The sequence below is a fragment of the Azolla caroliniana genome, unplaced genomic scaffold (genome assembly GCF_043228905.1).
Source record: "Azolla caroliniana isolate FFs.n. ecotype wild unplaced genomic scaffold, voAzoCaro1.0.p SCAF_2, whole genome shotgun sequence".
In the NCBI taxonomy this organism is placed as follows: domain Eukaryota; kingdom Viridiplantae; phylum Streptophyta; class Polypodiopsida; order Salviniales; family Salviniaceae; genus Azolla; species Azolla caroliniana.
In genome coordinates this window covers 22,291,813-22,317,655 of record NW_028230437.1, presented here as the reverse complement: position 1 = coordinate 22,317,655, position 25,843 = coordinate 22,291,813, and the positions used below count along the sequence as shown (strand labels likewise).

The 25,843-nt window shown below is 43.1% G+C and overlaps 2 protein-coding genes and 1 long non-coding RNA gene across 4 annotated transcripts in view; 2 read left to right on the top strand and 1 right to left on the bottom strand.

Annotated features, from left to right (window-relative positions):
* Window positions 1–4,667: 4,667 nt before the first annotated feature.
* Window positions 4,668–25,843, top strand: part of LOC147867604 (aquaporin TIP1-2-like) — a 30,626-nt gene continuing 9,450 nt past the window's right edge. The window contains exon 1 of the mRNA XM_087315387.1: window positions 4,668–4,675. The gene's annotated coding sequence lies outside the window, so the exon portion shown is untranslated. The remainder of the gene's footprint in view (window positions 4,676–25,843) is intronic.
* Window positions 17,024–23,935, bottom strand: LOC147867605 (uncharacterized). Its single transcript, XM_087315385.1, has 3 exons — window positions 23,878–23,935; window positions 20,073–20,186; window positions 17,024–19,248 (listed from the first exon to the last, which is right to left on the bottom strand). The coding sequence occupies exon 3, from the start codon at window positions 19,240–19,242 to the stop codon at window positions 17,182–17,184; it is 2,061 nt and encodes a 686-aa protein (XP_087171511.1). The 5' UTR covers window positions 19,243–19,248; window positions 20,073–20,186; window positions 23,878–23,935; the 3' UTR covers window positions 17,024–17,181.
* LOC147867606 (uncharacterized) lies at window positions 20,965–22,117 on the top strand. Of its 2 annotated transcripts, none has more exons than XR_015532401.1 (4): window positions 20,965–21,029; window positions 21,372–21,481; window positions 21,853–21,918; window positions 22,002–22,117. It is a non-coding gene; the product is annotated as an uncharacterized LOC147867606 (long non-coding RNA). The 2 variants fall into 2 exon arrangements; XR_015532402.1 differs by having other exon boundaries at window positions 20,971–21,081.

The following is a 25,843-nucleotide window of genomic DNA, read 5'->3' as shown; positions in this document are numbered from 1 at the left end:
ATTACGATAAGAGAGAGAGAGATCAATCGATCGATCTATAGTAATAAAGAGGTAAGAAATTTGGGTTTTGAACCCACGATGTAGTGCTAGTATTATAAACAACTTACCACAAAGGTATACTAATTACGATTAAAAAAAAGAATATAGAGAGAAAGAAAGAGAGAGACTACCCCTAGGGTAACGCTAATTACGATTGAAAGAGAAAGAGAGAGGGGGGTTTACAAAGTGGAAGAAGTTATGTTGATACTTTGTGTGTTCGTGTATGTAGTTGGGCATGCATGCATGGGATTGTTGTCAAAGTGTACATGAGCATGCCTTTCATGGTAGTGACACTCGACATGTATGTGGACATGTTTAACATGGAATTTTTCTTCCTAGACCCACATGTGAAATATTCAATTGCACATATCTAAATAATTTTTTTTAAATATATAGATATACGTATTTGTTCATATTTAGCCATACATAAAGTTAAAACATTGATATTTTGACCAGGGAACGGAGCAAGATCAGGAGCAGGAGTTGAATTGTGCCCACCTGACAGCGTAGAGTGGTGGTTAGGTCAGGAACAATTTAATAAATTCAAACCCCAAAAAATAGACAAATAAGAGAAGACTCTGATTGAGCTGGCCATTGCCATAACCATCACACAACAGAAGGAAGAAAGAAGCCCCCCCCCCCCCCCCTCAACTCACTGCTCGTCGTATACTCATTCGCCTATCATCTTCATCACCATCACCATAGCTCACAGTGTGAAGCTCATCTTAGCACAACTCTCCGAAGGGCGGTCGTCGACATAGCCCCCTCGCCGCTGTGCAAAGTCGTTAGGGTTATAGTGGGTTTGAGAAGTGGGTTCGAAGAGTGGGTCCCCCTCCCTCCAAACCCAAAGTTCGAAGAGTGGCCCCCCCTCTCTCCAACCCCCGGCCCAACCCATAGTTCGAAGAGTGCCCCCCTAACCCCTAGTTCAAAGAGTATCCCCCCCAACCCCACGTTTCAAAGAGTGCCCCCTGCTGAGAGATCAAGCTCAACTTAGTTTAGTTAGTTAGTCAACACATGTCACTTAGTAGTTACCTAGATAGAATCTAGTTAGTGTGTTGACCATAAAGCCTTTAATAGGATTTTGTACTTGAGTGGGATACATTGTAGATCCACCACTCCATGCTCATTTAATATAGGACTTACACGTTGTACCTATATTCTCCTAGCACATATGCACCCTTGCACATGAAACCTATATATACCTCATTGAAGGTATTTTTGTATTTTGATGATAGTTGATGATATTTACCTTTTAATATACTTTATCATCCCCCATCTTGTTGTTGTGTTCATAAGTGTACTTCTCTCTCTCTTCCTCTCACGCACACATACACACACACATATAACTTAATCTTCCGCTACGTAATCTCTTAATTTAATCACATAATTAGGTAATAATTATTCCTTAATTAATTACCTAATTCTTAACACCCCCCACCCCCAGTTCGAAGAGTACCCCCCCCCCCAACCCCACAGTTCGAAGAGTGCCCCCAATCCCCCCCCCCCCCCCCAAAATAATAATAATATAAATAAATAAATAAATAAAGTAAATTTTAAAATTTTAAAATTTTAAAAAAAAGTTAAAAACTCAAAATTTATATATTAAAAAAAAAAGCACTATCCCCCTCTCTCCAATCATATATCTATATATATATATATATATATATATACATACATATAAGAGAACCCTTTTTAAACATTAGAAGATGCCTCAAGCACTGGACATCGTCACTACTGAACACATACCTCTCACAGGCCCCTCGTTTGATCAAGAGAAAATGCAAGATAAATACAACCCAGGTAGCGAGAGTCCTGTTGAGATTAGTTTCACTCAAGCGAAGAAATGCTACTATTGGAGCAGGAGAAAGATAAGCTTGAGCGAATAGCGGTCATATGCCGAGTGGTGGGCTCCCGCCCAAATAGAGGCTTACTAGGAGGTATGTTGCAAGGCAAGTACCCTACACAAGTAGGTGGAATAAAGGAAGTCCAATTGCTTGGTAAAGGGTTCTATCAAATCGTCCTAGAGGACAAGGATGCCGCAACGAAACTCATAGCAATGTCTCCCTGCCATATTTGAAACACATGGTTGTTCATGTGTAAATGGACACATGGTTTTAACTTAGAGAAGGCCGCGCAACAAGATGACTCCATGAAAAAGATAACAATGTTGTTTCCTAGTTTATCCTTAGAATACAACATGTTACTTCCTACTATTGGAAACTCCTTTGGTATGATGTTGGACGAGGACCTAACGCTAGCCGACAGGCTAAAGAAGCAACTAGGCCCTCCCTCTATACGCCTTTTGGTGTCAGACATCGACAAACTTCCTTCCAAGAACCTCATTCCTGGAAGAAACAGATTGCAGTTTGAACAACGCATAGAAGTGATCAATGCACCGGGGCAATGTTTTGCATGCAAAAAATTTGGTCATTTCAAAAAGAATTGCCCCATGAGAGGCACTAAAGATACTGCCAAGGAGACCCGAGAAGGTCATGGCATACCGAGCATACCGATTGTAATCTGGCCGGATGCCTATAAAAGGATCCGATGTTTTGTAATGAAGGGACGAAGAATTAATATAGTTTTGTTTATGCTTATTGATCTTGTCTTCGTCTGTGCTTAAGTGTAATTATCATACACGTGTATTAACATCCTATCCCTACCACCCCTTTGGAGAAGTGTCGGATAGACACCTGTGTTGCGGCTAGTCCAGCCATACATACAACACTATTTTGGCGACCACGATTCCTGCAGAGTGCAGAGGACAACCAGGGGATGGATGTCTAGACAAAACAACGACCACATCACCGAAAGAGGGAGACGCCACGCCGAACGGCAGCGACGACGGGAAGCCCTGCAGCAAGCCGTCGACGAGATCCGGCGCGATCGGTCATTCTCCAAAACGCTTCGGCAAATCGCAGAAGAAGCACTGCAGTTCCAGGTTCTACAAGCTTCCGACGAAGGCAGTAGCATAACCAGCCTCCAAGAAGCGGAGACACTACTACAGACTCTTGCCGGCGGCGACGGGGACGCAGCGGCATTTGCAACATTAGAGGCGGATTCGGATAGCGGGGAAAGCGTGGGATCCCGTTATAAAAGCAGCCACGAGAACAACCCCTTTGAGTCGGATTACTCAGCAACATCGGAGCCAGAGGAGGAAATAACTCTGGAGTTCGGTGACCGGCAATCGCCGAGGAGGGAGGAGCGGATACCAACATCACCCGCGGAGGAACCGCAGGAGCGGTTATCAACACCACCCGCGGCGGAACCGCAGGAGCGGATACCAACACCACCCGCGGAGGAACCGCAGGAGCGGTTATCAACACCACCCGCGGAGGAACCGCAGGAGCGGATACCAACACCACCCGTGGAGGAACCGCAGGAGCGGTTATCAACACCACCCGCGGAGGAACCGCAAGAGCGGATACCGACTTCGGAGGAACCAGCGCAGGAGAATCAGTGGGACGACACGATGCCGTATCCGTACCCAAAGTATCGGGATAAGCCCGACGCAGAGGCACATGTGTATGCATTCCTGCGAACATGGGAAGCCAACCACGTGTCCCAGAGACTGACGGAGCCCGAGGCCGACCGATCCAAAGTCGCCGAATTCGGCATGACATTAGAAGGACCGGCGGCCCGGTGGCACGCAAAGCACTTACCAGGCAGCTTCGCCACGTTCGAGGCATTGAAAACCCAGTTTTTACGCCTGTTTCATAGACGAGTGGAACAAAGGGAATTGGTCGGACAATTCTACACCACCCGGCAGGGAGAAAACGAGACGGTCCCACAATTTATCATTCGTTTCCAGACCTTGCACAGTCAATTAGCAAGAGCACCACCCGAAGAGGAGGCCAAAGCAGTCTTTTTGGCTGCGTTGAAAGAGCCACTTCGAGCGATGTGTGGAATCCTCGATTTCAGCACCAGCACAATGGACCAAGTCATTGATCGGGTCCTGGAAATGGACAAGACGAGCCCCTTCTTGCCGATGGGGGCGTTACACCAGGCGCTTCCGAAGGAGGAGGACCTCCGGTTCCGACAAGCCCTACAATGCACAACATGCCTAAATTCGGGGCACTCGACCGTCGACTGCACCCTGCGTGCACAGTGCATGATATGCAATTCTCGCGCCCACACAACGAACCGATGCGAGTATAACCTGTTAACTCGACAAGCGGCACCGGTCCGACACATAGAACCGCGCAATCGGGACCCGGAAGAGGATCGATTCCGGAGGGACGACCGCTACCGACGAGAACGCGGCGACAGATACCCCGATAGAAGACGCGACAGCTATGACCGAGAGGAGAACCGCAGGGATAGCTACCCCCGGGACCGGTACGACCGAGACGAATCCCCGGAATACGAGCGACGCAGAGAAGAAAGGCGGCCAGGGAACCGGAATTTCCGACGGAACCAAAGGCGTGGATTTTTCCGTAGAGAGGAGCGTCGGGAGGCAACAAGGAATGACAAACCAGTAGCGGCACCGGAGAACCGAAAAACCGAGGACAACCGCCGGGGAATGCCCCTTCCCCAAACATGGGAAAAAGGAGAATCCAGCAACACGCACAGGGTGTACTGTTATTACTGCCGAAAAGAGGGGCATTACAGTAATCAATGCCCAAGCAAAACAGCCGACAAGCAGCCAGCAGTCAACATGGTGACAGCCGAAGTACAGCAGGTTACCATGCGGTCGAAGGGGAAGGCCGCCGAATGGGAAGCCCAGGAAGCAATCAGAAAACAAGCGGCACAATGGATCAAAGAAGCCAACGAACAAGGTGCGGCGGAAGTAAGAGACCAAAATATGCCAAAGGATGAGGAAATCGAACAGCCAGGAGAAAACCCGACATGGCAAGCACTACAAGATTGTCAGATCGTGCTGCCGTTGGCACGGTTACTGCAGTTGGTGCCGCGGTTTATAGCAGACTTACAAGCCGCCGTGAGCAAACCGACGCCGACGCCAGCACCGGCATTTTTCTCCAACCCGGAGGAAGGCCCAGCGGTGGTCGATACCAGTAGCCCAGCAATCACGACAATCGTCAAAGGAAAGGAGATTCCAGGAACAATTATTGACGGAGGCTCCGGGGTGAACGTCATCAGTCGACAGACATGCGACGACCTAGGCATCCAGGAGTGGGAACCATGCCCCTTCTGGTTACGCATGGCGGATACAAGCTCAGTCCGACCAACCGGTCTTATCCGGGACTTGGAAGTAACGATAGGAGGCCACGTATTCCGGATATCGGCCGTGGTACTAAAGCTGAATGTACAAGGCGCATATCCCCTACTGTTAGGACGACCATGGCTGCGAACGGCGCATATCAAGCAAAACTGGCAAAAGAATATGATCACGTTCCGACGAGGGAAAACAAAGGTACGGGTAGCCACGCAACCACGGGTGCTCACTAGCAAGGAGGCAACCCCTTTATATGCCGAAAGCATCAACATGTTGGAGGGCTTACCGGATGAGGAAGTTGATCGGTACCTCGAGGAACACCCACAGATCGTCCCACTTTTTGAGGTGGATATCACGACAGCAGTAGAGCCGTACATCACAATGCCGGACGAGCCGGACAAAGCGGCGATCCGGGAACTACGCCAAGCACAGGAAGCCCTAGAAAGAGAAATGACGATATCCCAAAGGGTGAAAGCATCCCAGCTGGAAGAGGTGGACCTCGGCACAACAAAACAACCCCGACCGGTAAAAGTCGCGAAGGAATTGCCGAAGGAGGAAAAACAGGCAATGGTAGCACTGTTAACGGATTTCAAGGACGTGTTCACATGGTCATACGAAGACATGCGAGGGCTGGACCCCCAGCTCTACCAGCACCAAATTCATCTAAGTACAGACGCGAAACCCATCGCTCAACGCCGGTACCGGATGAATCCAAACTATGCGGCAAAGGTGAAGGAGGAAATTGACAAGCTTCTCCGGGTCGGATTTATCCGACCAGTCAAGCAGGCAACCTGGCTGAGCCCGATAGTGGTGGTCCCGAAAAAGAACGGCAAAATCCGGGTATGTGTGGACTACAGAAAACTAAATGCCGCGACAGTGACCGACGCTTTTCCACTACCATTCACGGACGGCGTGCTAGATGCGGTGGCCGGCCACGAAGTTTACAGCTTCCTGGATGGATTCAGCGGCTACAACCAAATCCGAATGAACCCGGCCGACCAAGAGAAAACAGCGTTCGTGACGGAATGGGGAGTGTTCGTCGCGGTCGTGATGATGTTCGGATTAAAGACAGCCCCTGCAACATTTCAAAGGATAATTATGGAAATCTTCGGGGATTTTATTCCCGGTTTTATGCAGGTCTTCCTAGACGATTTCGCCGTCTACAGCCGACACGGAGAGCATCTCGATCACCTACGACTATGCTTAGAAAAGTGCCGCGAGTACCGATTAAGTCTGAACCCGGCTAAGTGCGTCTTTGGAGTCGCAAGCGGCAACTTGTTAGGGCACGTGGTGAGTCGGGAAGGAATCGCGGTAGATCCGAATAAAGTAAAGGCAATTCTCGACGCACCGGCACCGAATAACGCAAAGGCTTTAAGCCGATTCCTTGGTCAAATAAGGTGGCATAGTCGGATGATACGGCACCTTGCCGACTTTGCTACACCATTGCACGCTGCTGTACATAGAGAACCTTTCCAATGGACAGAAACGGAGGAGAAAGCCTACCAAGCGTTGAAGGTCATGCTGTCACAAGCTCCGGTGGTGCAGCCGCCGGACTGGAGTAAAAGCTTTCACGTCTTCGTCGACGCGTCGGACGTAGCAATCGGCAGCGTTTTGATGCAACTCACGGAACCGAAATGGTATCGGCCGGTGTACTACGCAAGCAGGAAACTCTCGAAAGCCGAACAGAACTACTCTACAACGGAACGAGAGGCATTAGGAATGGTGTACAGTGTCACAAAGTACAGGCACTATCTGCTCGGACGGAAGTTCTCCTTCCACGTTGACCACTCGGCACTACTCTACCTGGTCTCAAAGGCAGCCCTGACAGGAAAACTCGCACGATGGACGCTGCTATTACAGGAATTCGAATTCGACATTTTCCACCGACCCGGGGTGCAGCATGCGGTAGCAGACTACCTAAGCAGACTAGAATCCGGAGAATCAGGGGACGGCGTACAGGACGAATTTCCCGACGCCGAGCTGTTTAGGGTCACGACGGCACCGGCAACGGAGGCCACAGTAGCGGACGAAGACAAATGGTTAACCGAAATGCATCAGTTCCTGAGCACCGGAGTTCCCCCGGAAAACCTGGACCGAGACGAACGGAAAAGGATGGCAGTACGGAGCAGACATTTCTGCTTGGTAGGAGACACCCTCTATCACAAGGGGGCAGATGGCGTATGGAGGCGAGCAGTGCGGAGCGATGAAAAGGATCTGATCCTGAGGGAAGCCCACTGTGGAATTGCAGGCGGGCATTATGCCGGCGAAACAACAGCCCGGAAGATATGGCAGAGCGGACTATGGTGGCCGACTACCATGAGAGATGTCGTTAAGTATAGCAGGGAATGCGACCTGTGTCAACGACTGGGCCAACCCACGGAGCAGGCCCGGATGCCACATCACCCGGTCTTGCCATTAGAACCATTCCAAAAGTGGGGCTTGGACTTTGTCGGTCCCTTCAAGCCACCGGCAATGCGGACCGGAAATCGGTATATAATAGTGGCTACCGACTACTGCACGAAATGGGTAGAAGCAAAGGCATTACGGGACAACACGGCGGCGTCCACGGCCAAATTTTTATACGAATGCATATGGTGTCGGTACGGATGCCCGATTGAGCTGATCAGTGACCAGGGAGGACATTTCCTCGGGCAGGTGGTGGAAAGTTTGACATCATTCTATGCGGTAGTACACAAACGAAGCACTCCCTACTACCCTCAAGCCAACGGATTAGCGGAATCAACGAACAAAACGCTACAGAACATCCTTAGAAAAATCGTCAATGAGAACCAGACCGACTGGGACACGAAGTTGCAGAGCGTGTTGTGGGCGTACCGAACGGCGTACAAGACTAGCATCCGGACGACCCCGTTCCGACTGGCATTCGGCTTGGAAGCAGTCATGCCAGTAGAATTCCAAATTCCTAGCTTAAGAATACAGGTTAAGGAGCGGTTAAGCGAGAAGGAATCCGAACGAATCCGGATGGAGATGCTGTTGGAACTGGAGGAAAATAGAATAGCCAGCCTGCTGTCGAATACAAGTGTATAATGGACGTATTCACACTATCCCTTTGTATAGATCAAGTTTGGGCCATTTGTGTAATTAGCATAAATGGTAGTTGCCCTAAGTCGGTCACTATATAAAGTGACCTTGTAACCTTTTTGTAAGGTTGGGTTGTATTATTGTTCTATGGAATAGAAAGACTCTTTTGTGCCTCCTCTCTCTCTCTCTCTCTCTCTCTCTGTGCACGATCTCAGAAACTGTCATACGCAGGTACTCAACCTCGAATCGAATGCTATTTGATCTTCCGCATTGACGGCCTTTGTCTTCAACATTTGGTATCAGAGCGAAGGTTCCTCAACCCGCTGTCGGCCGTCGTCTCAGCCTGCACAGCGTTCGGTTTCTTGCGTCATTCGAAGAAGAGAGAAGAAGAAGAAAAACGAGGCTTGCATCTCATCGCGTTAGATCATCTTCGCTTGGAGTAAGCCAGCCGGTTGTACTCTGTTCCTTGTGATCGTAACCGCTCGAGGTGAAATCCCCTTGTGCAACATTGACACGATCGTGCTCCACTCGGTTAAACGGCATCCGAAGAGGTCATCAAACGTTGCTCGCCGCTCATTGTAACCACTCGGTGCAGATCGGTCTCAAGACAACAACCCCAATTCGTGCTTCATCCGGCTGATCAACATTCGGGAGGATCAGTTGGATCCGTCTCTTCTCGTCGCTGCAGTCACCCGAAGCAGAATCGGTCCAGACAATCGGTTTCAATAATCGGTACTTGGCATATATATTCGGAAGCGAACCGGGCTCACTCCGACTCGGCAACATTCGGGAAGACCAGACGGTTCTGTCCCTCAAGTTACCGGAGTCAATTCGAGCAAGTTCAACAATACATACATCCGAAGCCGAACCGACTCGGGTTCAAATCCGACTAGAACGATATCGGGTGAGCCAACCGGCTGCACTCCAACAAGGTTCGTAGTCAACTCCGAACCGAGCTTCGTCAACCGAAACCAAATTTGATGGCATCAACATCCGGCTCGTCAGAAATGAGTCTACGAAAGTTCGATGGATCGAACTTCAATTTCTGGAAGGAGCAAATGCAGGACTATCTCATAGTCAAGGGGCAAATCGATCCCATCGAAAATGAAGAACCTCCAGAAGGATACAAACCAATTGAGTGGTAGAAGCTGGACAGAATCGTCCGCGCCACGATTCGGATGCACCTATCGGAATCGGTATACTTTACGGTGCAATCGTGTACGACAGCATTCGAACTATGGAAAACACTATCGGACACCTACGAAAAGAAGGTCGCTGCAACAAAGATGTTTCTGATCCGGCGCCTCTACAACTTGCGAATGAAAGAATCAGATTCGGTTCAAGCACATCTCAATGAGTACGAAAGCATAAGCTCCCAAATCTCATCTCAGGGGACGGCAATCGAGGATGAACTCAGAGCAATGATACTCATGAGCAGCCTTCCCTCATCATGGGAAACTTTCGTCACAACCGTGTGCAACGCGTCAACCACGGCTGTTAAATACTCCGAAGTCACGAGCGCAATCCTGACCGAAGCAGCTCGGAGAAAGTCTTTCGCCAAAGACTCAACAGAAGACGCTTATGTAGTACAAGGTTCGACAGACCGATCGAACATATGAGGAAGAGATTCCTCACGGCAGCCGAACAATCAGCGAAGACGGAGCCAGTCACGGGATAACCGAATCTGCAACTATTGCAAGAAACCCGGACACATCAAAGCCGACTGCCGCGCACTCAAGAACAAGAACGACAAGTCTCAGAAATCAGACAAGAAGAGTGGCCGGCATGAGGAGATCAATTACGTCAGCTTCTCAGCTGATGTGCTACCAAACGACCCGAATATACTATCAATCGAAAATCCAGTCGGATCAGAAGTTCTGCTCACGACTGAAGAATCGAGCACATGGCTCTTAGATTCGGGCGCGTCATTTCACGTGACTCCTCATCGATCCCAATTTCGGCAATATACGATCCGTCACTCCGACTCAGTTCGAGTCGGCAACTCGCAACACTGTGACATCATTGGAATCGGCACAGTAGAGCTCAACCTTGCAGGTGGCTCTACACTTGTACTTCACAATGTCTGACATGTACCCGAGCTCTCAAGGCCATTGATCTCAGTTGGACAACTAGATGAAGACGGCATTCGTGCCGGTTTTTCTTCGGGAGGGTGGACACTCCACAGGGGGAACCTCCTGCTTGCTAGAGGACCCAAGATACACTCACTGTATCCGTTACATGTTACGCTCAGAGAGGGTAACCTGTTTTTGGTGGATATTCCTGTGTCGTCACTATGGCACAGAAGATTAGGACACCTCAGCAAGGCCGGCATTACGCACCTATCTAGAGCCGGATACATCCCTAAACTCTCCTTCTCGGACCATCAATTCTGCGAACATTGCCAGTATGGCAAACAAGCAGCCGCATCACACCCGACATCAGCACCAAGAGAAACGAGACCTCTCGATCTAGTCCACTCGGACGTCTGTGGCCCAATGCCGCATCAGTCTCTCGGCGGTGCCTCTTACTTCGTCAGTTTTATTGATGATTCGACTCGAAAGGTGTGGGCTTATCCAATTCGTACCAAAGATCGTGTCTTCTCGATCTTCTCCGATTGGCTCGCTATGGTAGAAAATCAAACTGACCGAAAACTGAAATGCTTTCGGACCGACAATGGGGGAGAGTTCAAATCAGAAGAATTCGTCAAATTCTGCCGACAACGCGGCATCCGACGTGAATTTACGGCACCACACAGTCCAGAGCAAAACGGGATTGCAGAACGCATGAATCGGACAATCCAAGAACGGATAGTTTCCATGCTCCAACACTCCGGACTGTCGGATGGCTTCTGGGCAGAGGCTCTACTCACGGCAGTACACATAATCAATATGTCGCCAAGTAGACCTCTAGGACTTCAAATTCCTCAGGAACTATGGATCGGCAGTAAGCCGAATTACGACAAGCTGAGGATCTTCGGATGCGAGGCGTACGCCCTTATTCCGAAAGATGATCGCCGAAAACTTGCACCTCGGTCCAGGAAATGCATTTTCCTTGGATATGGATCAGACGGCGAAATGGGATACCGACTCTGGGACCCCGAACGCAGACAAATCGTTCGAAGTTCGGACGTTGTGTTCAACGAGTCGGCTATGAATCCATCAGTCAAAACACCGATCGAAGTCCGAAGGGTAACATTTTCCGATGTGCCGACCCTTCAAGAAGGCCCCGCTCTTAACACACGGTCAGCTTCACGGGTAGCTGAACCTTACACTACCGACTCGGACAACTCCGACTCGGCACAGCAGAATAATTCGCTTTCGGACCATCCGACCTCGATACCCGATACGACCAGTCCAATCATACCTCGACGATCCGAGAGACTGTCGCAACCTCCGGAGAGGTATTCTCCTGGAATTTTCTTCACCGACGCCGGCGAATCGACGTCTTACGAAGAAGCATCGACATCTGTCGACTCAGCCACCTGGCATCTGGCGATGGAGTCGGAAATGCACTCCATTCGGGCAAACAAGACTTGGGATCTGGTCGAATTACCTAAGAATCGACGTGCTCTTCCTTGCAAGTGGGTTTATCGACTAAAAGAGACGTCTGATTCGACCACCCCAAAGTACAAGGCCAGATTAGTTGCGAAGGGCTTCCGACAAGAATATGGCGTCGACTTCGACGAGATTTTTTCACCAGTGGTGAAAATGACAACCCTTCGTTTCCTACTCGGCGTAGTGGCAGCCGACAACTTGGAGCTGATTCAGCTAGATGTCAAAACAGCTTTCCTCCATGGTGATCTTGAAGAGGAAATCTATATGGAGCAGCCAAAAGGCTTCGTGGCAACTGGCCAAGAACATCTAGTCTGCCGACTCAGGAAGAGTCTATACGGCCTCAAACAGGCACCGCGACAATGGTACAAGAAGTTCGACGACTTCATCCAATCGATCGGCTTCTCAAAAAGCGATGAGGACCATTGTCTTTTTACCAACACAGCTCAAGATGGATCACCCATCTTCCTCATCATTTACGTGGACGACATGCTAATTTCTGGACGCCACGTGGGCGAACTTGCCGATCTCATTCGGCAACTGCGGTTGAAGTTTGCCATGAAGGACCTCGGTCCGGCACGACACATACTCGGCATGAAGATTAGTCGACATCGCGATAAACGACATCTTTTTTTGTCTCAGACCGACTATATCGGACGTGTCTTGGAACGCTTCAACATGCAATCAGCCAAATCTGCTTCAACCCCGCTCCCCATGAATCTTCGGCTCTCTCAGCGAGACTGCCCGACATCCGGTCCGGAGGGGGAAGATATGAAGTCGGTACCGTATGCACCGGCAGTCGGCTCCCTTATGTACCTGATGGTCGCGACACGGCCTGATATTTCTCATGCCGTAGGAGTCGTCAGCAGATTTATGCACAATCCTGGCCGATCGCATTGGAACGCAGTCAAGCATGTGTTCAAATATCTGGCTGGCACAAAAGACCACGGCATTCTTTTCGGTCCGAACCGAACCTCAGGCGTAGTCGGTTACACCGACTCGGACTTCGCCGGCTGTATAGACAGTTGGAAATCAACAACTGGATACTGCTTCAAATTCGGCAATGGAGCAATTTCGTGGAAGTCGAAACTTCAGGAGTGCACAGCGACCTCAACGACCGAAGCAGAATATGTAGCTGCGTCCGACGCTGCAAAAGAAGCTCTGTGGCTCGGCCGGCTGGCGCACACGTTTCGACAAGTCGACCATGACTCGGCCCCAGTTGTCTATAGCGACAGTCAAGGTGTTGTTGCCTTGTCGAAAAATCTGGTTCACCACAACGCCTCCAAACATATCGACGTTCGATATCACTTCGTTCGGGACTGCGTCATTTCAGGGAAAATCGGTCTAGAGAAAATATCCACAACCGACAATGTCGCAGATGGAATGACCAAGTGTCTTTCGGCAGACCGCTTTCGGTCCCTTCGGCATCAGATGGGCGTAACGACAAACCAGTCCGGTTAGAGCCGGACACAGCGCAGGATGGTTTCAGACAACCGACATCAGTTCCTTAATGATCGGCTTCAACTCTTCCGACCCGACCAGTTCGGTCTTCTGCCTTCGGACCTTGCCGACTCGAACAAAACTGATATGTCCGAGAACCTAGGTTTATACCTGTAATCTTAGATAACCCATGTATACGCCCATTACGGGGGAGTGTCGAATACAAGTGTATAATGGACGTATTCACACTATCCCTTTGTATAGATCAAGTTTGGGCCATTTGTGTAATTAGCATAAATGGTAGTTGCCCTAAGTCGGTCACTATATAAAGTGACCTTGTAACCTTTTTGTAAGGTTGGGTTGTATTATTGTTCTATGGAATAGAAAGACTCTTTGTGCCTCTCTCTCTCTCTCTCTCTCTCTATCTCTGTGCACGATCTTGAGAGACTGTCATACGCAGGTATTCAATACGAATCGAACGCTACTTGATCTTCCGCATTGACGGCCTTGTCTTCAACAGTGGTGCCTAGAATGGCTCCACCCCCCTCCCAAGGGGGTTCAACATAAGGGGAGATAGATGAGAGAGATGACAAGAGAGAGATTGAGAGAGAGAGAGAAATGGTTATTCATGTATTCATTCATTCCCCATAAGGGGTTAAATAGGTACAAAGGGGTAGATCCACAAGGGTGTGAGCCCCCTTGGCATTCACACCTAGTCACTCACTCACACCTCTTTGTATCTACCACACTCACACTTACATTCACACTCATAATCGTATAAAATCACACATACATATCAACACATTACATCTTTCGCCCTCACTTATCACACTTATCAATCACCCGTACATCTCGTACGGTAACAACGATCAACCTAACTCTGAACCTGCTTGGCTCAGTCAATGTATCCTATGGAACCCATGTATCAAAGATGAATCTAATCAACTAATTGGATCAAGTAAGGGGTTGTCATGGGGATACATTGCGGAAGGTCCAGGAAAAAGTATAGAATGTTGGAGACGGTTTATGTCATTGCCAATACAAGACCAAGCCAACATACTCCATGGAATCAAGGGCGGATGGGCTATGAGATCTCAAATCATTAATGCTTTACTAATTAGGGAAGTTGCTAATCAAAGGACAACAATAGAGAAATGGATAGGCTACGAGGAGGAGGGCTCTTTGCTCCAAAGAGGTAGGGAACACTAGACAGGATCGCAAGCTCTGATTTGCAAGACAATGAGACACCAACACAGAATAAGGCAATTCGAGTACTAGCGTATACTAGGCATAAATGGATTGTAGTTCCTGATCCTATCAAAGTACAACCAGATTGGCACATATGTACTCACAAAAACACATGGCTACTTAAGGTTAGTTGGGACCCTTTGCAATGGACATGGCATGATCCTTATGCGGGGCAAGGAAGCAAACCTATCCCTTTCTTTCAATTCACAACTAGATTGGGTCGCCATATTCTAGCTGCTCAAATCGGCCGAGAGCCGGTTGCTGCAAAGGTCTGGCACACATATCATGTTCCTCACACAATTATCCCCAAGTTTTGGAAACATATCTGGAAACAACAACACGCACGGCGAATCACCACCTTCCAATGGCTATTAATACATAGGTCACTACCGGTTGGTGCATGGCAGCGTGGGAACCTTAGCTCTCCTAATAGTGTAGCGTGCCCAAATGCAATAGAATCAATCTGACACGCTTTGTGGGACTGCCCAAAGTCCCATCGAATATGGCAGGGGGTTGGCCGCTTATTGCAATTATGCCATGTGCAAGGCTTAATTAAGTGGGGAAATATATGTTGGTTGTCATGGCATGCCCCAATTGGCAGATACGAGCATCCGAAGGAGGGGATGGTTTTGGTGATAAAAGCAGAAGAGGTTTCTTTCTCCACCATCGACAATGTACACTCAACTCCTATCAATGCCAAATCTCAAGTTGTGTTGGAATTGGTCAACCCAATAACTCTTTGGACTCTATGGAAACAACGGTGTAGACGGGTCTTCTCCAACCAAACCGCGCAGCCAATAGTGTTAATGCAAGAGACATGGAGTGAAGTTGTAGCCACTCTAAAAAGCCAATATGATGGCCTCAAGGGCGACTCCGATGGAGTTGAAAGACAACGACTAGCTCTATCCAGCAATGGTCGACCTCCCCCTTTATTGAGTCGGTGGGCATCCACATAAGAAGGACCTATCACGCCTCTACAGGGATTTGTATATATTAATCTCATATGTAAAATTTTATAACTAATGGAAGGAGTTTTTTGGGGGAAATAATAATAATAATAATAAAATAAAATAAAACATTTATATTTTAATATGATACTTTAACAACATGGCCACAAAAAGAACACCTTAATAATTTTGGATTTAGAACTTTAATATATTGTCACTTGATGAGGCAAGGGGTGATAATATTGCCAAGTTTGGGGCATTGTTGTAGAATACTTAGCATAAAATACGTATGCTAAATATTCTACAAGTATTCTATCTTTTTTTTAAAAATACTTAGAATACGTATTTTATAGATAAAATGTGTTAAATACTTAGAACACGTGTAGGATGCTTGTAACATACGTTCAATACTTCTTAAAATTTGAAGTTTTTTTTCAAAATAAAAAATAAAAAATTTTAAACAAATTTTAAACTTTTTTGAAATGATAAATACTTGTTAGATACATAGAATACGTCAAATTTTTTGAATGTGTAGAATATGTCAAAATTTTTAAAATGGCAGGTCTAAAACGTAGAATACACGTTTTTTAACAACTATGGTTTGGGGAGGGATATCATTAGCTACCCCATCAAATGATTTCTTTCAAGTCCAAATTGAGCTACACTTGAAGTCTTTATGGGTAACATGTTCAAGAGATGCATGATATGTTTTTTATAATGATGAATGATGATCTAACCCATGGATGGAGATGTTTGCTACACATGCAAGTGATGATCCAAGTAAAGAGGCTCAAGTTGGTAAGGAACAAGTTTTTGTGACCTAAAAATGTATTAATGGTTTGATGTAATGGACATCTATTTAGGCAATAAGCTCTTCACCCAACAAGGGGGGGAGGCATTCTTGGTCATGCATGTGTGCATGATGGTTTACCAATATTGGCACCAAAACACATTATTCATTTTGTGATAAGTTTTGTTGTTAATGAATGAAAAAGAAAATGTTGACCCCTCACCAACACCAAATTAAGGCACGGGAATGTTATAATTCAAACAAATTAATACCCCTTAAAAAGTTCAATAGAGCACTTAATTGAGATATTGTGTCTTTTAACTGCAAGCACTCTTTATAAAGTTAAGTTTGTCCACAACCTTCTTAAATACAAATTAATTACCATAGTTCCGAGTATATAAGACTTTTAGAATTACAAGATATTTCGAAACTTTGAAAAGGACAATGATTGATTTAATACAATGAGAGATCGAGCATATGTTTATTTTCTTGCCTAAAAAACACTCCTGGACTCACATTCAACTTTGATGTAATGTGCTTGAGCATTTATTAAAGTTGTTCGAAGGTAATTCCAATTTCAAGTCGTAAATAATTGGTAGCAAAAAAGTCCAAACACATGTATATGTGAACACACAACATGCACATGTATATGGGGTGTATTGTTCCAACTTCCCACCATAGAATGAACCATATGTACCATACGTGCATTGGCATTCAAGTATGGTAAACACCCTTGTAGTATGGTAAAAATACCATACTTTTGTATTCACTATTCACTATAAGGGAAAACTTTTAAGGTAAAAAAGTTAACGACATTGCAAAAATCAGATTACTTTCTTAATAGCCATATGCTTTTTATCATAAATTCTAGTAACAAAGATCCAAAATGCCAAATCTTCAAATTTTTTTCTCAATGAGTTGCTACTAGTTACAACAAAATAAACATTCCTAATCTTCATTGAAGTTGATATCATCATTTTCAAGATTATCATCCTCATCTTGTGCATTATCGTCAAGATAAGCCATCACATTGGTAAAGCTCTCATTTTCATCAACTTCTTGTACTTCTTGTTGACTTTGCAACACCAATAACCTTTCTTCATCATTTTCTTTCTCAATCATGTCAATAGTAATTTCATTCGCATTGGAACCCCTTTCTTTAATCTTCTCAAGAAGGCGAAGATTTGTGTGCAAGAAAACCAATTTCTGCACATGATTTGGGCTCAATCTATTTCGCCTTTTACTATGTATTAATGAAAATGTACTCCAATTCCTTTCACAAGGCGATGCACTTGTACCTTGAGATAACACTCTAATTGCAAGTTTCATCAAATTGGGAGTGCATGCTCCAAAAGTTTCCCACCATTTGATTGGTGTGCTTAATCTATTAGCATCCTTTGCAAATGGAACTTGAAACAAATCTGATGCTTGCTTTCTATATGTATAAAACTCATCTAACAAAGCATTTTGTAAAACAATATTACCATTAGCATAAAGCATGACTGTTTTCATCCAACCCATTTGTAGATGACGATCTATTTCTTGACCATTTGCTGTCCATAGTGGATGCAAGACATATCCCGTTGCATGCAATGGAGATTCCAACATTGTCAGTCTATTTATGCTACAATTTTTTATCTCATCAAGCTTGATAGGATCAACTTCTGTCATATTGTTTATTTCCATCAACGTTTGTTGTTTAAATTTATAAATCAATCCCATTGTAGCACCTTCCCTATCAGTCAAACGAAGAAGCTTTAAAATTGGTTTGCATACCTTTACAATTATCTTTAGATCTGCCCAAAAGTTAGCATCCAATACAATTGAAACCATCTCCTTTGCTTTCAATGTTTTAGCACCATTCCAATTGCACCATTGTTCACTAACCACCATTTGTCTTAAACCACCATATACTCTATCATCCAATAAATTTGATAGCACAATAAAATTGTAAGCAAACCTAGTCGTAGAAGGTTTAAGCAAGTCTTTCCCACTAAACTTGCGAAACATAGCCAAAGCATGTTGTTTTCTAGTTATGAAACCACTAATCTTCATAGCTGATCGCAAAATAGCATCAATCCAAGCACATTTGGCAATATCCTCCAACAACAAATCGACACAATGGCAAGTGCATCTAGTGTAAAATATAGATGGCCACTCATTTTCTATCATATGTCCTGCAGCCTCACAATTTGCAGCATTATCCATACAAACTTGAACTACATTTGATGGTCCAACTTCAAGAATAACATCTTTCAAAATTTCAAATATGTATTCACCTGTCTTTGAATGACCACTTGTATCTACCGATTTCAAAAACATTGTGCCATGTAATGAAGAAGCTAAAACATTAATAATTTGTCTATTTCTAGTGTCTGACCAACCATCACTAACAATAGTGCATCCATATGTCTTCCAACTCTCCTTCAACAATATAAGATCATGCTCAACATTTACAACTTCTCCATCAAGATATTTCTCACGCAATTGATAAGCAGAAGGTGCTTTAAACGAAGGACCCACTTTTGCAACAGCCATAAGCATTTCATGGAAAAATGAACTTTCCACCTTCCCATGTGGAATATCTTCTGCATAAAAAAATCTTGCAATAGCCTCTTCTGCATTTGTCCTTGGTGCCAATTCAAAAGACATTGGTAATAAACCACTTGTCTCTAATTTCTGCTTTTTTGTAGCCTTTTTGTTCATTAAAATAGGAGCAGAAATAGTGGCAACTGTAGACGCATCTGCATTAGCATTTGTTTGTACATCTGAAATTGAGTGATCATTTCCATGAATCATTGAATTTCTGAATTGACTCTTCACAATATCACTTGCATTTTTGCATTTTTCTACACCTTGTCCTCTTATTCCCAATAAATGGGCCCTAATTCGATGTGGGCCACCAACATAAACATGATTGCAATATTTGCATTGCATCAAATGCATTCCCCTTGCATTCTTTTTTTGAATTAGTACATGTTCCCACTCTAGGCCCTTTTGTCTACCCATAATTTCCTAAATGAATGTAAATATCAAATCAAGTTATTCAAGAATAAGAATATGAAAAAATGGAACTTTGTTAATTTTTGTAAGTGTGCATTAATCCTATTTCATGTATGTGCGTATTGTATTGTTAATTTCTATATGAATAAGTATATGTATATGTATGTATATGTATATGTATGTATGTGTGTATGTGTGTATGTGTGTATTATTAACCCTATGTATTGTAATTTCTGTGTAGGCTTGTATGTATGTGTGTATTAACCCTATTTCTATGCATTGTTACTTTCGTGTATCTGTGCACTAACTCTATTTCTATGCATTGCTACTTTCATGTGTATGTATGCATTAACCCTATTTCTAGGCATTGCTACTTTCATGTATGTGTTTATTAACTTTATTTCTATGTATTGTTACTTTCCTGTATGTGTGTTGATTTCTATGTATTAAAATTTAACCCTATTTCATGCGTGGTCCATGCATGTGTGTGTATTGTTAATAACTTAACTCTATATGTAAATGTATGTATGTGGGTATTATTAACCTTATTTCATGTGTGTATGTATATTGTTAATTGTATATGTAATATGTATGTATGCAATGTGCATTGGAAATTGTAATTTCTGTGCATGCTTGTCACTTGTGTATATCTGCATTTCGTTATGTGTGTTTCATGTATGTGTGTATTAACCCTATTTCATTTATGTGCATTAAGTTTTAAACCTATTTCTATTTAATGTAATTTCTATGCATATGGTTCATAACTTCATAATTTCAGTAGTACATACTATGCCCTAAAGTTTAAACTTTAAACCCTATTATTACCCTAAGCATACCTGGATGGGAGAGGAGAGGAGCTTGCCGTCACGCTGATGTGCAGCAATTGATGGTGGGAGATGATGTGCACTGTGCAGACGTTCGCCCCTCTGTGACGCAGCCGATTTGCCCCTCTGAGCAAAAAGAAAGTAAATAAGCCAAAAAAAACTTAAGTATGTTTGGATAATATATGCATTCATTTGCAAACGTATGAAAACGAATGTTTGAGCAGACGAATGCATATATTACGTACTATGGTTTCAACAATTCATGAAAAGTGAAATGCCTTGGACAACTTGTCAAACATGAAGATTTGCCAGACTATATTAAATTCTGCATTTGAGGACTTCAATGACTAAACGGTATTCCAAATATTTTTACCATGAAAACCATATTATGGTATAATAAGACTATGAAACTTGGATGTTATGAAGGATAACAGTTTTTCTCAACATGGATGTTGTAACAATGATCTTCCATCAACATCACAAGGAGTACCTCGTTGTACTTCTCAATGTATAACAAAATCTGATGTAGCATGTACACCTGTATATCAAACTGATATTGTAGAACTATACGAGACTGCTAATGTGGTGGTGGTACATGACGCAGCTCAAATTCTTGCTCCACCATTAAAGAATATCAGACGCATGAGAACCATCTATTATGTGTAAGTTATCTTCTTCATGCATTCTAAACTGTACGCTATGTTTCCTCATTTAGTTTAAATTATTTTGTTCATCAATGTTCATATGGAGTGTTGATTCAATCATGCATTTCCTCGCTTTGGTTTTGTAGGTATGAGATACCTGATGATCATCGCCTTCTAAAAGCAGTAAGGTCTGTAGTTTTTTTCATTATTCAACCAATTTGTATGAAAACCTTCTAAAACACACTCATACTAAATCACATGAAATAGGTGGATCCCCGAGAGAAGGATGATCCATGTTGTTATCTGCTAGCAATTTGGGGTCCAGGTAGTTCACAACTTTGTATGTTAAATAGAAGACAAGCTTTCTCTTGATAGAGGTAATAGAATGCATTATGCTTCAAATCCATATAGAAGATTTCACCTTCATTCCACTGTACATAGGACTATGTTTTGTATTTCACAAACAGAGCTTTTCAACACTGAGAAAACAGACTTAGAAGTGTAGATAGCATGTATTGTCAAAACCTTCCTAGACCTTGGCAAGGAATAATTTTAATGCATGCTCTCAGAGCCATATGGATTGCATGAATTAAACATCTTTAACAGTTATTATTATGCTTTACCAACTGTTAGATTGTGTTCTATAAGGCTCATTATTTTCACACAGGTGAAACTCTAGAGCCTCAGCAGGAAATTGATGAGCTCTGCAGGGATGAATTTGCTTACACCTGCAGCAGCTCATCTGGTGCTGATGAGACTGTTGCAGGGACCTTTCTAGTAAGAATATATTTTCGGTTTACTGCCTTATGTGTTAATAATCTAGAGGGCGAACAATAAATTTGTATCATGTTTTAACTCTGTAGTGGTGACAGCGCACAAAACATTTCAAACTCAGGGAACTAAATGTTTATCGTGATGATAAATGACTCGTGCTTTTTGCCATAATATTATCTAGAATTGAGCCCAAAATATTTCACAAAGTTTTCTTGAAGACCAAACGCATTATACTAGCCCTTTCAAATGTTTTTAAGTGTTAAACCTATTATACTAATGACTATTAAAATGCAGTTCTGATGAATGATGAGAGTATTATTTACATATATTACTTGGATTTTATTATTTATTCATATAAACTGATAGTCATACAGATTCCCTGCAGAACTGCAATGCATGGGAGCTTCCCCTTAAATGGAACTTACTTTCAGGTTAATGAGGTATTTAGAACTATACTAATGTTACCTTCTCATGTTTTCTTTTTTCCATGAATTCTTTTTACATATTCGGGAACGTTTTTCAGGTATTTGCTGATTACGAAAGTAATCTACACCCCCTTCAAGTTCCTAGCTCTTTAATTTGGGGCTTACGTTGGAGATTTGTTTACTTTGGCACATCTTTGCCCAACATATTCAAAGGTGCTTATTAACTAAGTTTCATTTATCAGTAAATAATTAATGGATTTAATATTTTTTTCCTTGTCATTTTCTTGTTTCAGGTTTCTCAACAAATGAAATTAAGGACTGCTTCTGGCGAGGTAAACCTCTCTCTTTCATTGTTTATGTTTCTTAAAGTGTGCTTCCTTTTCTTGCTACATACTTTACGTTTCTTCAAATATGTATGCAAAGAAAGTCATGTTGTTAAAGTTCCATCTAGCTAGTAGAGATGGTCTATATCTAACATGAATGCCTGTGGTGAATGAGATGAATTATGTGCAGTGCAAAATCGTCATTTCATTGAATTTTCCTGATGTGACAAGGTATTTCATGCATAGAGAATTCTGATACCAGCTTAAAGATGAAAAATTCTAATGTTGAAAACCCGAACTGGTTAATATATAGATTGGCAGAAAGATGAAAAACTCTTCAAAACACATCCTGATGATGTCTGATGTACTCTAAGAGGACATCGCCTTAAATTTGAACCATTTTTTTCCTCTGTTGTCCATGACTCTGTACCAAGCTATGTATAATTATGGTGAAAAAATGTTTAGAGTAATTATGTACTTGCAGTATTCAAAAACCATCTTAAAACCTTTAAAGGCAACATCCACAATCTACAAGATAAGATGTTTTTAATTAAATTTTGATGAAAACATTATGCTGAAAAGTCTATTTTGTTGCTTGTACAGGTTCCATAATCTAGATGCATATGAATGTTCTGATATTAAAACAAAGTCGATCTCTTTTCAAATATAATTTGAAAGCACCACAGAAATTCCTCTGTATCCTGACCATTTGTAACATCGTACATGCACCATTACTAAACATATTTGTAAGTGAACCTTTCCACTTGTGACAAGTTTTTTTGAGGTTTAAACCTCTTTCACCTAGGCTCTTTACTATGAGTTTTGTAACTTGATGTTTCTTGCACCCATTTATCATTATGAGCTTTCTAAGTTCAACCTCCTTGCAACCCAACCCCACTGCAAACAAATGCAACGGGAAACATAATACTGTCTCAAGCTGCTTGTTACGAAATGGAATGACAAAATCTGTTTACAAAGCAAATTTTTTGCATCCACAATCTCTAGAAGTTGTTTAGAGCTGGATGTGACATTTCCAAGGTTGATAGATATTTCATTGATTCTTATGGCATGACTCTTGCAAGTATAGGATTTTTGGACCCATTTTTCCTGTATGATCTCAGTATGGTTGAACCTACTTGTCACCAAATTTTCGATATAACCTTTTCTACGTTGAGGCTTCTTGTATTAATGTAAATTTCTGTAATGTAACCTTTGTAAGTTGGGGCTTTTATACTTCAAAAACAGAGAACGTTTACTTTGATACCAGTTTTCCAAGTTGAGGCTTCTCGTAACCTGTTCTCTGGTTCGAGCTTTCTAAGTTGGATGATATAAATGTGTGTACGCATTTCTTTTTGTCACTTCAAACATAAGAATATTCTGCAATAGAAGATGGATATGGAACAAACATCGCAAACTAGAAGCTCAAATGAAGAAACTGAGTATGAGACAAACGAAAAAAATTTAGTTTTTCAAACTAAATAGCTTTGGGACATCCGCATACTCTCAGAGAGACATATTCTCATACATTCTTCATTAGGAAAAACATAAATTAGGTTAAACACACACACACACAGAGAGACAGAGAGAGAGGAATTCATCCATTGAGTAAAACAGGCACTCAAGAACAGAATGGAATGAGTGTGTCACATACCTTTTTTGAGCTCCTTTCTGTTGCATCTCGTTCGCGACGGGATGGAGCCGCTTTTCTCTGATTTGTCTCAGAGAGAGAGAGAGAGAGAGAGAGGAAAGAGAGGGAATTTTCAAAGGAGGTTGGGTTTTCCATAATTCGCCGAAATGCCCCCGCAGGACACTAAACCAACCCCCAGAAGAAGAAGAAGAAGAAGAAGAAGAAGAAGAAGAAGAAAGAGAGAAAAAGGGTACCCATGCCCATTGCTTGCTCGAATAGCTTTGCCCCATACATTATACATATAGATGAATCATGAGCTCACCATATCAATCGGGCCTACACTATTGCTAGGGGCGTTTACCAAAATCAAGAAAATAAAGAGCACCCATCTCTCGAAGGCAATAAGATCAAGTCGTGTCTCCAATTATGACTATACTCGAGGGGGTTGATCAGGCAACACTTACCCGATCGATCCGCATAACTTTGGTAGCTTCTTTATTGACCTCATTGAAAAATATATATTTTATTGCCAATTCTTTATTAACAAGGGAATTGTAATCAGCACATATTTGCACCCATCCATCAAGCTCCAACTCTTGCAAATAACGCTAATTTCCGCATAACTTTGGCAATTGCTTTATTGGCTTCATTGCTTTACTGCATAAAGAATTGCCCGAGGGTATATATGGAGTGGGATTTAGGATCGGAATCCCATTAATGGTGTAGCTTAACTAAATGATACTATAGAATGTCTTGTTCAAATCTCTTTGAAGTAGCATGACCCACTCTTCGTTGCATGACCTAGTTACATTTTCAATGTCCTAAATTGGTTTGATAAGGAATGCCAAGGAGTTTAAAGATACTTGATGAGTTGAGACGTAACCAAAGGTAAGAGGAACCATCAAAAGTATTTACGTGCATAGAAAGACTTGTTCCAAAAAAAGCAAAAAATATCAAAAGAGAAGGAAAAACACATCTCTTTCATGCATGTTTTCCGTCTTTATTATTGGGAGGACTTACAAAATGGGCACTCTCAATAGAAGAGATGTTCAAGGTATCGTAGATATGTTCAAATGGCTGGAAAAAGTGACATGTTTTAATCATATTCTAGCATAACATGACACACGATTATAACGCAAATTGGTTCAAACATTTACATAAGGGGGACATAAGGGAATATATAAATAGTATAAACTACTATCACACATTCATGGATAATATAAGCAATATATACTTAAGTTATTTGGATATGTACTGGAAGCAAAGACATGTGTATGGACTAAAGAGAGCAAAAAACGAACGTGTATAAGAAGGTTTTTGAAAGCATCATTGATCACCTTGTCACTCTTCAAATCATAGCCGAGGAAAATTGTTTGAAAGGTATAGGATTATATTGTTGCTTTGTAGACTTCATGAAAACTTTTGATATGGTGTCTCATGAACATATTTAGACATATATGGGAAAACTCAACATACTGTGTGAATATCAATAGCCAAACTTTGGGAGGAGGCAATGATGGATCCAAGGTGCAAGGGTTTGAACCATTTGAAATGCTTATGACACGAACAACCCAATATACTACATGGTCCACCGTTCCAAATCTCTATCTCAAGAGAGGAGGTGTTGGTGAAGCAATCATTTGGGTTTTGAGCTACTTGATTAAAAAGGCAAGTTCTTGAGGGAATGGAAAGTTGTGCTTAGCTTCGGGTAGACAACAAAGGCTTAGTATGGGTGGGTGGATGGATGAATGAATTCCTCAATTGTGTTGGATTTAGATGTTTGTTGGTAGATATTGGTTGCTAGTGATCCTTGTGTTGTGTTGCCAAAATTGAGGTCATGCATAGCGTAGAGGTCAATTGACTAGGTTCGATCAAGCAGAAGTTGAGTTATGGGTTTTAAGATTATCAATTTGGGTTTGTTGCACTTCTTTCAATGTTATAGATGTATCAAAGGAATGCGAGATGTTTCTATCTTAAACTAAATATGTTT